Source organism: Corvus kubaryi, unplaced genomic scaffold (assembly GCF_017639235.1).
Source record: "Corvus kubaryi isolate FWS band 111438036 unplaced genomic scaffold, C.kubaryi_AGA036_p1.0 37249, whole genome shotgun sequence".
In the NCBI taxonomy this organism is placed as follows: Eukaryota; Metazoa; Chordata; class Aves; order Passeriformes; family Corvidae; genus Corvus; species Corvus kubaryi.
In genome coordinates this window covers 5,675,565-5,688,157 of record NW_024581072.1, presented here as the reverse complement: position 1 = coordinate 5,688,157, position 12,593 = coordinate 5,675,565, and the positions used below count along the sequence as shown (strand labels likewise).

General features: G+C 40.1%; 1 protein-coding gene across 1 annotated transcript in view; it reads right to left on the bottom strand.

The window, feature by feature from the left end:
- The window catches only part of DGKQ (diacylglycerol kinase theta), a 110,025-nt gene that overhangs the window by 16,177 nt on the left and 81,255 nt on the right, over window positions 1–12,593 (bottom strand). The window contains exons 16-19 of the mRNA XM_042023383.1: window positions 11,625–11,740; window positions 3,722–3,873; window positions 2,214–2,362; window positions 1,442–1,623 (exon numbers count right to left, since the gene is read on the bottom strand). Of these exons, the coding sequence (XP_041879317.1) occupies window positions 1,442–1,623; window positions 2,214–2,362; window positions 3,722–3,873; window positions 11,625–11,740 (599 nt within the window). The remainder of the gene's footprint in view (window positions 1–1,441; window positions 1,624–2,213; window positions 2,363–3,721; window positions 3,874–11,624; window positions 11,741–12,593) is intronic.

Here is a 12,593-nt window from a genome sequence, read left to right as displayed (position 1 = left end):
TTCCTGCTTACATTTATACATGAAAAATGAAGACGTTCCAACAGTTTTCAACAAAAGCAAGCTTTGCAGATGATTCTTCCAAGTCACTTGCACCTTGACAGATTCTGGAAAACATTTTCCAGAAACACTGCACTAAAAATAAAGTTGCATGAAAACTGCTGACATGTGTAGTCATTATTTCCAAAGTATCAAAAACGTCAAAATTTAATCTTAATTAAAAGTAACAAGCATAATAAGGCAGAAATAAAAACAAATGCAGAAATAAAACCAACTCAACTTCTCAAAGTGATTCTATGCAGTAACTTCACAAGCTGCTGAACACTGATGCCACTATTATTTTTGGCATCAGCCATGGATTTATATTACATCATTGGTAAGACACTCTTACTTACTTTGGAAGGTGACCAGCTTACACCAGATGAATGAACTTGACTTCACCTACTCAGCTGTGTTTTAACTATCTCCCTATATGTCAGCCTCAAGTTCCTACAGATTTCGACCATTTCTTCCATTAATCCTTCCTTTGCATGCCAGTTCATTCCATAGCGCCTTTATCCTAGTCCTTGCTCTCCCATCCTTCACCTTTAAAAAGCAGAGTAGGCACCATGGGAAAATAAGCCTCTGTCTTCACCAAGTGAAAAATAGCTGGAACCTGAGCATCTTAAATCCTCCAAATGACTCATAATGCCTAGGATTTTCCAGTGACCAGACTAAAATCTTGGACAATTGCTACCATTGTCATGATTTCCTACTTTTTTTTGCAAGCCCCTTGTCCAATTTCTTCCTTTAATCTGAAGAGAGACAGAACCAGGATTCACATAAAGCTCCAAAGTCACAATCTACAATCAACATTTTTATTTTCCTAAACAGAAACAAGTTCATATGAACCAAGTGACAGTGACTTTCACTCAAAAAAATTGCAAATAACAGATGGCACATATACAGATACACAATGGCAGTAAGATGACAGAAGGATTTACTTTGTGAATATGCTAGCAACTCCTGCTAACGTCTTAAACTGTGAAAGGAAAAATTAGAGTACCTTTTGGGGAAGGGAGTGTTTTTGGTTGACAGTCCAGTTTCACAAGTGTTTTGGAAAGTGTTTTGGCATTCCTGCCAAAGCCTTTTCTTATTTGAGAAATAATTTTCATTCCAGCTGAAGCAAATAAGAATGCCATTGCCATGTGAATCTTTTCATTAATCCTCTATCAGATGCTTTTTGCTAAACAGGTACAAAACATGCTCTGCAGTCAAGCAGCCCTGCTGAAACCGAAACACTAGGTCCAGACATGTGATGTATTCACTAGGAAACAGCTCAGTAAGGCCCAAGCACAAAGACAAGTGAGCAGTAAAAATTAAACTATGTTAATACCCATCATTTTTGTGATTTTCACTAGAACAGCAGCTCCTAAGAATCACACCCAAATGGTGCTCAGCTCACCTTGGGAGGCTCAGGTTCCGCAATACCATTTTCTGCACCTTCAGCTGGCTCTTCTGCATCCAAAAGGATAGTCCAGCGATCCATAAGAACATCATCCGCCTCATCCACAGAAACCAAAATGGAGTACGGGTCCTCCCCACTGTAGCCAGCTCCCCAGCGCAAGACCCTCCCCAAGTCATTACCTGGGCAACAGTGAAGAACACCAAAAGATAACCGTGTCTCTCAATCAGCGCATCAGCCCTGTTTTACAAAGCACACGGCACTAAGGTGCTCCAATTAGTTCATTTGGAAGGAAGAGCTAACTAGCAGGAAAAAAACAAAACTAAGTTGTGCTGTGTCACATGTGTTGTGTTGTGTTGCACATGTGTTTACTATTGCATACAGACACACTGGAACCTTTCCACAAAAAGTGGTAGAAAAACCTGTTATGGAGTTGAGACACCAGGGAGCAACTGAGTTTGCTGTCTTACAGCAATGGCTGATGCACCTGTGGCTGTCAGGAGGAGGATATTTTGCCCTCCCAACTGCTGCCCACTTACCCACACCCGTATCAACACTCCTGCTGCTTGTTTTTCCTGATGCTGTTTTTCAGAAAGCATGACTGACATTTCCTTGAAAAGCTGTTATTTTGGTTTACTTTCCAGCACCAGCCAGAACTGAATCTCACAGCATCTCAGCTACAAAACTGAGTCCTGTGTCACACAGACAAAGATAAAACTTTCCGGAGGACTTCTGCCCTCAGCAGAAGAACGGTTCTTGCCGTGATTCTCACCTGTTCCCAAAGGTAAGATGGCAACTGAGGGCTCTGAGCACACCAGCTTGTGCCTGATCTCCTCAAGTGCACCAAGGACCCAGCCAACAGTGCCATCCCCTCCGCACACCAGCACTCGGAAAGAGGGGACTTTGGAGAACGTGTGAAACCTTCATTGTGAAGCAAAGCAAAGGGGAAAAGAAATGTTACAATAGAATATAGGAAATGCAAAGTCCCAATATGCTATTTAAAATAACACAGTAATATTGGATTTCTGCCCATGCCCATTTACCACCAGTTTCTGGATCAGCTTCAACAACGTGAATGGAAAAATATGGAGTTGTAGATAAAGATGATTTTAAAAAGAGTAAAAACCATATTCCTCTAAGATTCTTCACAGACAGAGCTACATGGTTAATCACTTCCTTTTTCAAGGGCACAGAGACCTAACTAGTCATAATTTCACCGTGAACATCTGTAACTCTCTAAATCCTAGAGGAGATGTTGATTAGTGGTGGTGTTTTTGTACTTAGTCATAGGAATCACAGTACATTTTCTTCTTCATAGTACTGTTTTCCTGGTGACGCTTACCTTTTGTGGCTTTTCATCCTACATACCAAGATATGCAAAAGAATTGTTATTTCCCATTGCACAAGAAGCAATGAACAAATGGGAGCATTTTGCCATAAAGCCACAGAAAGATTCCAAAGCCAAAACAAAATGAACTGGTTACTGAAGTTGCAGCTTGAAGTGCGTTAGAAAGACAACAGAATGATACAGTTCTGACAGAAAAATTAGTTTGTGTAGCTTGTTTATCTCGTCTCCTACATAAGCTGCATTCTTCCCACAAAGCTTTTGTTCCGAATATCTTCTCATGACAAGCTTTTTATTAAAGCAGTAGTGAAGGAATGAGGAATAGGCCACAACCATCGCTTTCAGTTTTACGAAGCTGTAACAAAGTGGGGTTGATTAAATCAAATCATCAGTTCCTGCCTTCCTACAAGCACATTATGTCCTGTTCCTTGTAGAAATGTTGCAGCTGTGATCAGGCAGGCCTTGTTAATTCTGCAACTGTGGCAAAGTTTCAAGAGTCAAAATAGAAAATTTTATTATACTTTCCTGGTAGTTCCCATTAAACATCAGAAGAAATAAAAGCAAAAATACAACCTCATCAGGAAACGTGACATTTCTCTTTCCATCTTCATTCAAATATAAAATCCATTTATTTTTAATAATTATTGAATATGTGCTATTGTAAAGTGCATATGACTTTCCCTGGGCCAGACTCTGCTAGATTTGACAGAAATATACACATCAGGAACTATTCTATTCTCTTTTCTTTAGAGAACCTCAAAGTTTAAATCTGTTCTCACAGTAAGAACCAGTCAGAAGGAAATGATCCACTGCCCTAGTCTTCAGGCATAGGACTGAAGCAATTTAAATCTTGAAAAGAAGTGAATCTAGTCCACCTCTTTAAAAAATAAGAAAACAATATAAATTAAAAAAAAAAGTAAAACATGACGACTTACCCAGGTAGTGGGCCCCCATTGGTAAGTTCAAAGACCTGATGTGGGTTTAACAGCTTTCTAAAACTGTACAGGAGATCCCGACCTTTTAGACCACCACTTTTTGGATTCACAAATACAAGAAGTGGGCAACAATTCCGTGGTATCTTGGAAGCCTGAAAGAAAACAAGAAAAAGGATTAGTCAATGCCATGAAAAGGCAGGAAAATTACTTCTGCATCTCAGAAGTATTACCTGATGCTTCCTTGATGCCTAGTAAAAAAAAATCCAGATTCTAGAAATAAAAAGATTCACTGTCCAGACAATGGACAGGTTAGCTGCTGATCTTGCTTCCCTAGGAACTGAAAGCTCCTTAACCCACTCCAAGTACACATTTGAGACTAACATTAGAACCAAAGGCATTGTAAGTAGCCCTTCCTACACATTTTCAGTAAACAGTCTAGGCCAAAGAACATTGTGAGAGATAAGAGTTCTGTACTATTAAAACAGTTTCCTTGAAAAGTGAGAGCTTCTCCCCAAACCAACTGAAAAATCTCCCTTTAGTTTTGTGGTTGTCTTAGAATGCATATCAATTTACAAGGACAAAACATTTGAAAATGAAGATGTTTGGGGCAGACAGTGGTGTACCTCTCCCTATGAATTTAGAAGCTGAAAGTTTCTTTTAAAAATATGTAAGCAAAGCTTTTACATCATGAGGATTTACTCAGGGGTGTCAGTATCTTATGACCTACTGAAGCTGCTGCTGAAAGGACTCTCAAAGCCTCCAAAGAAACCACTGCAGAGGAGGCCACTGGACATGGCAGAGGTGAGATTTCCTGGGGCACTCCACAGCTTGCATGGGAACAATACCTGCAGCCTCACTGGACATCAAAACTTCCAGCCAACAGATGCACTCCCCTGGGACTGGTTTTCAGCCAGCCTGTCCGCCCATAAATAGTTCTGTAAAATGATTTTTAAGTAGTTCTACAAAGATCAGAAGACACCAGCACACCTTTCATCCATCCTGCCACAAGGCTGGGGTGCAGGTACATGCCAGAAAAGTCTATTGGACATTTCAACAAGTGCACTTCTAAACAGAAACGTCTGCCATAGTCCCTAAGTGGTGGTAATTCTTATTTACAAATTGGACAGCATTCAGGGAACAGCAATTTGTCACGCAGCTGACCGGATGGATTCAGGGAACAGAACAACAGTGCTAAATATAAGTCAATTTAGACAAGAATGATTCAGGGGGCGGTGAGGCAGCAGCATGACCACAGCGTGCAAGCATGTGGAGAGATACCAACAGCTACAGATGGGAGGAGACTGCACCCAGAGAGCCTTTCAGCTGCTGCCTGTGAGCGACCACCAGAGACCATGATCTGAGGTGAACAACAGAGAAATCAGGTCAAATTAATGAGTTAGATTTCTGGGGATGCAAAACAGAGTCTGACATTGAGATACCCCAGATCTGTGAGCTGATTTAGGCACTTACAAACAAATGATTGTTTGGGTCTTCACAGTACTTGAGAGATTTCCTCTAATTTTTTGTTCTTAGAAGAGCTGAGTGCTAATCTTCTGCAACTCACACCCTGCCAGATGCGTCAACATTCAGTCACATAAAAATCCTTCTCCTCTAACACTGCCTGCATGAAAAATACTCTCTGCCATCCAGTGTGACTTGTCTCTTGACAAAGAGAAAACACACTGAAAAGAGGAACACTAAGCAGGTACGAAGGCTGGTGAAGCAGGCACAAACTGCCCCTTCTTTACTCGTCCTTCAGATTCTACCAGAGACATTCAGTTTGAAAATACATCTGTTTTCTTGACAAATAAATGAGCCAAACAATGGCTGTTTGGGGGGACAAAGAGCCAAAAGAACCTCAACATTTTATTTTACTGGAAAGGTTCTACTGCTGACAAAACAAGTAGGTTGATGAGAAAGAGGCTGTGAAGCTGTGCACACAGCTCTCTCCAAAGGAACCACCTTCATCCTAAACTGACAACAGAAGACAAAACACCTTTCACCTCTACATTCAGGCCTTATTGGAAAGGGAGAAGCAATTACTCAAAGCATGCCCAACACACAATAAGGGCAATATATTAATTTCTGTTAAGCACATGGAAAGGATATTTGTAGGCAGCAAAGGAAGTCTATGAAAAATAATGCATGCCACTGTCACAAAAAGGAAGGATTCCTTGAATATTAAGTCAACAGCTTAAGGATCCACACATTCCAAAGAGACAAGCGGATTTTGTCCCCTTGAGCCATTCCAAGCATTAATGGAAGAGTAAGCAGAGCTCTGGTGTTTTCAGAAGTAAAGGCCATCTTGTTCGTCCATCAGTTCCCACATCATCAACTGCCACATCCCACTTAGGATAGTCCTTTGATAATCACAGAATCATCAAGGTTGGAAGACAACTTTAAGATCATCAAGTCCAACCATCCACCCAGCATTCCTACTGTAACACCTAAACCACTCAATCACATCACCAGCCCCAGATCTTGATGCCTCTTGAACACCTCCAGGGATGGTGACCTCCATGGGCAGGCAACCTATTCCAATGCCTGACCACCCTGACAGAGATAATTTTTTTTCTAATATCTGATTCTCCCATGTCTCAGATTAAGGCCATTTCCTCTTGTCCTCTCACTGCAGGCATGGCAGGACAGACTGACCCCCACCTCACTACACCCTCCTTTCAGGAGTTGTAGAGAGCGATGGGGTCGCCCCTAAGCCTCCTCTTCTGGAGACTAAACAACCCCAGCTCCCTCAGCCATTTCTCATATGACATGTTTTTTCTGGTCCTTTCATGAGCTCTGGACATGTCCAGCACATCAATGTTCTTTTTAAAGCGAGGGGCCCAGACTGGACACAGTACTTGAGGTGTGGCTTCACCAGTGCTGAGTCCAGGGGGACAATCACTCCCCTTGTCCTGCTGGCCACTCTGTTGCTGATACAGGCCAGGATGCCATTGGCCTGCCTTCTTGGCCACCTGGGCACACTGCTGGCTCATGTTCAGCCAGAGGTTGACCAGCATCCCCAGGTCCTTTCGCTCTGGGACTCTTTCCAGCCACTCTGCCCAGCCTGTAGTGCTGTATGGAGTTAAATCCCACAAGCATCAGAAGGCAGAGCAGCTCTGAAAGGAAACATCATGTCCCACGGGGTAAGAGAGCAACCTGTTCCCTTCCAGCACTCCTTGTCCAGCTTTTACTCTGCCCTACCCTCTCTCCTGTCCACTTACCATTTCTTCCTCTTCAGAGCTTTTTTAAAGCGTTCCTCTTTTAGCTTTTTTAGAGCTAAATTTAACCTCCAGCCATTTCAATTTTCTGAACAATACTGGCAACCTGAAACCTCAGGCTTGGTATAATGCCTGGAAACTTGTGGGGTTTAAAAAAAGGGGGTTAATGGGATAATAAAAAGAAAAAAATATGAAGTTCTGCAGCTCGAAGTAAACAAAAACTTCTTCAAAAAAGAATAAGAGCAAAGAAACCAGCACAACACTGAAGTCTAAAAAATACCTTACTTGAATGTACTAAGAACATTTGATTATCTTCTCTTCTTCAGGCAATCAGTTTCTAAAAATACTGGTTTGGGACATTTAGAAGTGACATGCTGAACACGTGTTTTATATTACTTGCTTTTACAGGCACGTTCTAACGCACTGGGTTTAAAACCAAGTAACTGAAATAATTCAAAAGCATCTTAAGGGAATCACAACTTTTTCTGAGACATGGTACACTCTAAAGCATTCAAAAGCACAGCTGTGTTTCGTAAAGTTGCCTGAGATCTTACTCAAGTAACATAAATTGTTGCAAATACATATTTACAGTTTCTACTGTAAATTGCCAACTACATTTCTTGTCAAGTGTCAATACTGTACCGAAAAACCCCCAAACCAGTTAAACGTATACCCTGAATGCTACTAAGATTCACAGGCAGCTGCAGCGAATGCCTGGAGCTAATAAAAAATCCCTATGTAGCGTAAACTGAACAGTCCTACTACTCAAATCCACCTTTGTTAAGGTATCTTCCAATGTAAATTCCTAACTATATGCATTTAGTAGTTGATGCAGCTATTCAGAATAAAAAGAAGAGTTTGAGAAACTGCTTATCCTTACAGTGAACTTGCTTCCCATCACAACTCGTCAATAAGCTTAAAAGAGTAAGAAACACTGCTAAATCCCCAGATAAAGGCCAGCTTCTAAGAAAACAATTATTTTTTGGTAGGCATTAAAAACTCTTGACCGTTTGTACAGTAGAGCAGGGCTGTTGCTGTGCTTTCTCAAGAGCTTTCTCTTTGCTAGAATTACAGAGAGCCACAAGGGTAGCACCCTTATGCTGCACAATTTTTAGAAGTTCCTTAATAAAGCCCCACTGGAGACAGACGAGTGAGTTTGTTACTGGGCAGAAGAGAGTATGTGACTCACAGCCCAAGGACTCCCTTCCCCCTTTAGCCCTGGCTTCAGTGCTGTGCTTGAGGAGTGAAATCTGCAGAAGGGTTTTGTGTTGGCTGGCATTCAGGAAGGAATTTATTGCTCCTTTCTTAGAGACAGCTGAAGGAGGCTCCATGATTTAGACACTCTGACAGTCACTGTGAATTGCGTAATTTGTCAGGAGTAGCACAACATGGCTTTAGACTGGGGCAAGATGTTTGTTATCCATGCTAATCCCCTTTCCATTGACTGTATTGTGTAATCACATCTCACAACAAAGCAGAACAAGTCGTTCTGTGCCACCAGCCTACCAATGTGACAACCACGGCACATCTTCCTGGGTGGTGGGCTGTCTCCTGGAACTGCACATATCTCTGACAAGTAGAATTCAACATTTGCAAGGAACTGCCAGCAGCATCTTCCATGTGGAAGGACTCACAATGCCCCAAGCACAAAATTTCTCCACCCTGGCCAGAAAGGACTCATTATCTGATGCGGAATTACATGCAAGGTGTCGCAACACAACTGGAGCAGCAGCTGGGTCAACCCCAAGCCTTTTCTTTATTTTTTGGCATATTGCAGAAATGGAGGAATCACAGAATCATTGAAGTTGGAAAAGACGTGTAAGAACAAGTTCAACCTTTAACTGAATACCACCTTGTCAACTAGACCACATCACTAAGTGCCATGTCCAGTCACTTCTTGAACACCTCCAGGGATTGGTGATTCCACCACTTCCCTTGGCAGTCCATTCCAATGCTTGAAAACCTTTCCAGTGAAGGTTGAAAAGGGTGACAACCCTTTCAGAAGGGTGAAAAGTAATCACTCATGTTTCGGCTAAAAGGCTCATTTAACTACGATGATTTTAAGATGTAAATATTTGTGTGAGGATTTAGTGGAATGAATGAAACTGAAAGTTTCATCTATTTGGGAACCTTCTACATCTTTTCCTGCTACTCTTAAGGAATCTAAACAGTATTATCAGAGGGCACTCCACTAGTAAAAGGCGTTAGTGATAAAGCCACAAAAACCTGTGCTGGTATCGGCCTCATACAATTGTCTGCTGACTTCCTTGCTTGCCAATGCTGCAAAACAAGTTCTGGTAAATTAGTTCTGAACGGAAGGATTTAGTCCTGCAATGTCTTTCACCTTGACATGATACCAAAGAGTGAAACAAAACTGTGCCCACAGTTTCTTACACACAGCAGCTAAACTGCTTTATAAATACTGCACTTTTTTTTTTCCACACTCCAGTGAAGAGAGTATTTTCATTTATTTGAATATTGTGAAATGAAAAAATGTTCAATTAAATTCTTAAAGGCCCGAAACAGCGAACAGATCAACACATCTGGTAACACTAACTGCTTGACTTTCTAATAAGCAGCTTATGCAAACTGATTCTGCACTTAAACTTCTCAGTAATGGTAATAAGGGGGTGAATTTCTTCAGGTAGACCTGAGCATGCCAGACTAGAACTGTGCCTCCTCCTTAGATGGTATATCAGACACAGAGTAAGCAAATTCCACCTCAGAAAAATAAGAGTAGCAACCTGCTAACCACCAATACTCCTGCGCTTTTATCAATTTTTAAGAAGGGCTATTTTGGTTTGTTGTTTTTTGGTTGGTTAGTTTTTTCTTTAATTTAATTGGCAATTTGGAAAAATCATTAGCTCTTCATTCCCAACTTCTTTGTATTTCACTCACAAAAGGAATGTTAAACATGGTGTAAATTTAGTATTGTGTCAGTTCCTGTGTATTTCCTGGTACTGTATTTAAATGATCACACATATAAACAAAGACTAATATTATCATAGGCTAAAAAGATAGCCTGGGTTGAAAGTACTGCAGGAGGTCACATAGTCCAACTGCTACCCAAAGTAAAGACAATAATCAACCATTAGTCTACCTTGGGTAATTAGTGAATGGCATAAGCTGGCTGGACAATCATGTAAAAAACAATACTTGAAGTATCATTTAGATTAACTGTTGGCTCCTTTCAGTGAGATGACCAAATATAAACAACACATGCTGAAATGGAAACATAATGTTTGTGCCCCGGTACAGCCCCTCTCTCCTGCTCACATATTAGAAATTAATCCCTAGCAGTCCCCTGAACTGGAGTTTCTAAAAAATATCTTGATCAGATAACAACAATATCCACATTTTCCTGGCATCAATAAGTTCTCTTCAAACATAGCCAGTGTCAGAAAAACAGACATATGTAACCAGCGGAGTGGAGTATTTCCAACTTCACACCGCAGACACCAAATACAGGTTCACAATGCATTTGCCTAAAAAACACCAAAAACAAGTATCCAAAAGTTCATGCTGATTTCTGTTTCTCGTAACAGGCACTCTGAAACCTAGTTTGGACAAGGGGGCCTTGATTTCTAAGAACTTCACAAAATGTAATTCCTATGCACGCATAAGAACAAGGCTCTTATATTTTTAGGAGGGGTTGTAACTTTTGATTTTGCCAGTTGCATGTGAGCGCTACCACTAGTGTCTGCTCATACAAAACCCATAATTTTGCCTTCAGAAAACCCTGACAAGTGTAGGACTCATTTTTAAACAGTGAAAGCAGATATGTGAGTAAGCATCTATGGCCATGGAACTTGATACCCTCCTATCTAAAGATGTTTCATAATTCCCACTAATAGTGTAATTTTTTGAAGTTTTTGACCTGTGAAGTTCCAAGAAGTCAAACCAAGACTCTCACTTCACTTGCATAATGCAGCTCCAGAAAGATAGTAACTGCAAGATACACAACACCTCAGCAGAAAGTAACTACAACAACACTCTTTTTTGGACAGAACCTACATAATCCTGGTTAAAAATATCACTTCACTCAGCTAATCATTTTCCTCTTCTCACATTGACTCTACTTTATTAACATGAAACCTATTATTAAACCAACTGATTCATATGAAAGTGATTTGTAACAATAAGAATAAATCAGAATCAAGCCTGAATTTGTGAAACAACTCTTGCACTAAGTCTTTCAGAAGACTATGTTCTTCTGAAATCCTCAAGAGGTAAACAAGGTCAAACTGCCTCTGCTACAGAATGGGGGAAATGAAGCTAATGTCAATGTGAAAATAAGCAGAAGTACTTTACCTCATAGTTAATGAGGAAACACATTTAGCTCCCATAACAAAGTTCTGTAAGCATTTTAAGACGTACCAGCTGAAACTGAAACCCCACTTAACATCTTGATTTTTGAAAGAAACAAGGAGAAAAAAGCTGTTTTTCTCCCCTTTATAGTTGCATAGTTAGGCAGCTGTAGATTGACAATTCAACAGTAATAGGATAAGTGACTTACTGAATATATCATATACATGAAGTACAGGCTCTGAAGTATTTTTTTTAATCACACTACTTACAGTATGGCCTCTTTGAATAAAGCATATTTTCATTTAGTTCTAGCAGAAAGAATTTTAAGGCAGTTTTTTTCTTTTAAAGACATTTTTAAATTCAAACCTGTCTCTTACCATAACTGCAGGAATCACCACAGCATTCAGAGGCTTGTCATTGACAACAGTATCTTTAACTAGCATATATATTCTTTCAGCTTCAGAAAAACATGAAATTTGGAGTACAACAGCACCTGTAAAGAGGCATCAGAACTACTTTTTATATTTTCTATTATTATTAGAAAATAGGTCTCATATTACAGCAAAAGTTTACTCAGTTTACTGAGGACATTATTCAGCAAAACTTATTCTGCAGTTGTTTGCTATCAGTTGAATTGTGTTGTGTTTTTAAACCTTCCTTCCTACCCTCAAACACACTTCAGGTATTAGTTAAAGCAAAGCAAGTTGAAGACAAGAGTTGCAGCACAGAACTGATGCATATTTAAAGATTTCCTCTGAGCTTCAGGGGTAGGGCCTATTGGCATACTCTTTATCATAACTAACATTCTGTTCTCATCATGTACAAGTTGCAGAGGTATCAGGTTTCATTTTGTATCCAATTATTAAAAATCCATTAGTTCTCTTCATTTACAATATCTCAGTAAGAATTAGTGCCAGCAAATATTTGGGCTGATAATCAAGTCTAGATCTTTATGTTGGCTTAGGTTCTGAATAGAGAAGTTGGGGAAGAAGGGAAGATAAAAGAGAAGAAAACAAAATAACCACTGACAAAATAACCACTGACAAGTATAAAGTAAGATACTTGGTGAGGAGGAAAACAGGGCAGAACAAGACAAAAATGCATGGACAGTATATGAGAGGTAGGCTGGTAACATAACCTGGCTGCAACAAAAAGGGAGAGTTAGGAAGTTATGAGAACCACAAAAATACAAACATAATAAGAAAGTGGCAATAAAAGTCACATCCAAGCAGAAACATCTAATAAACACATGCATGTAAATTTGGTTTAATGATGCTGTGACATGGGAAGAGTATCACAAAACCCAGTATTCTCCACTGACAAATATGGAAAGGAGAAGGTACATC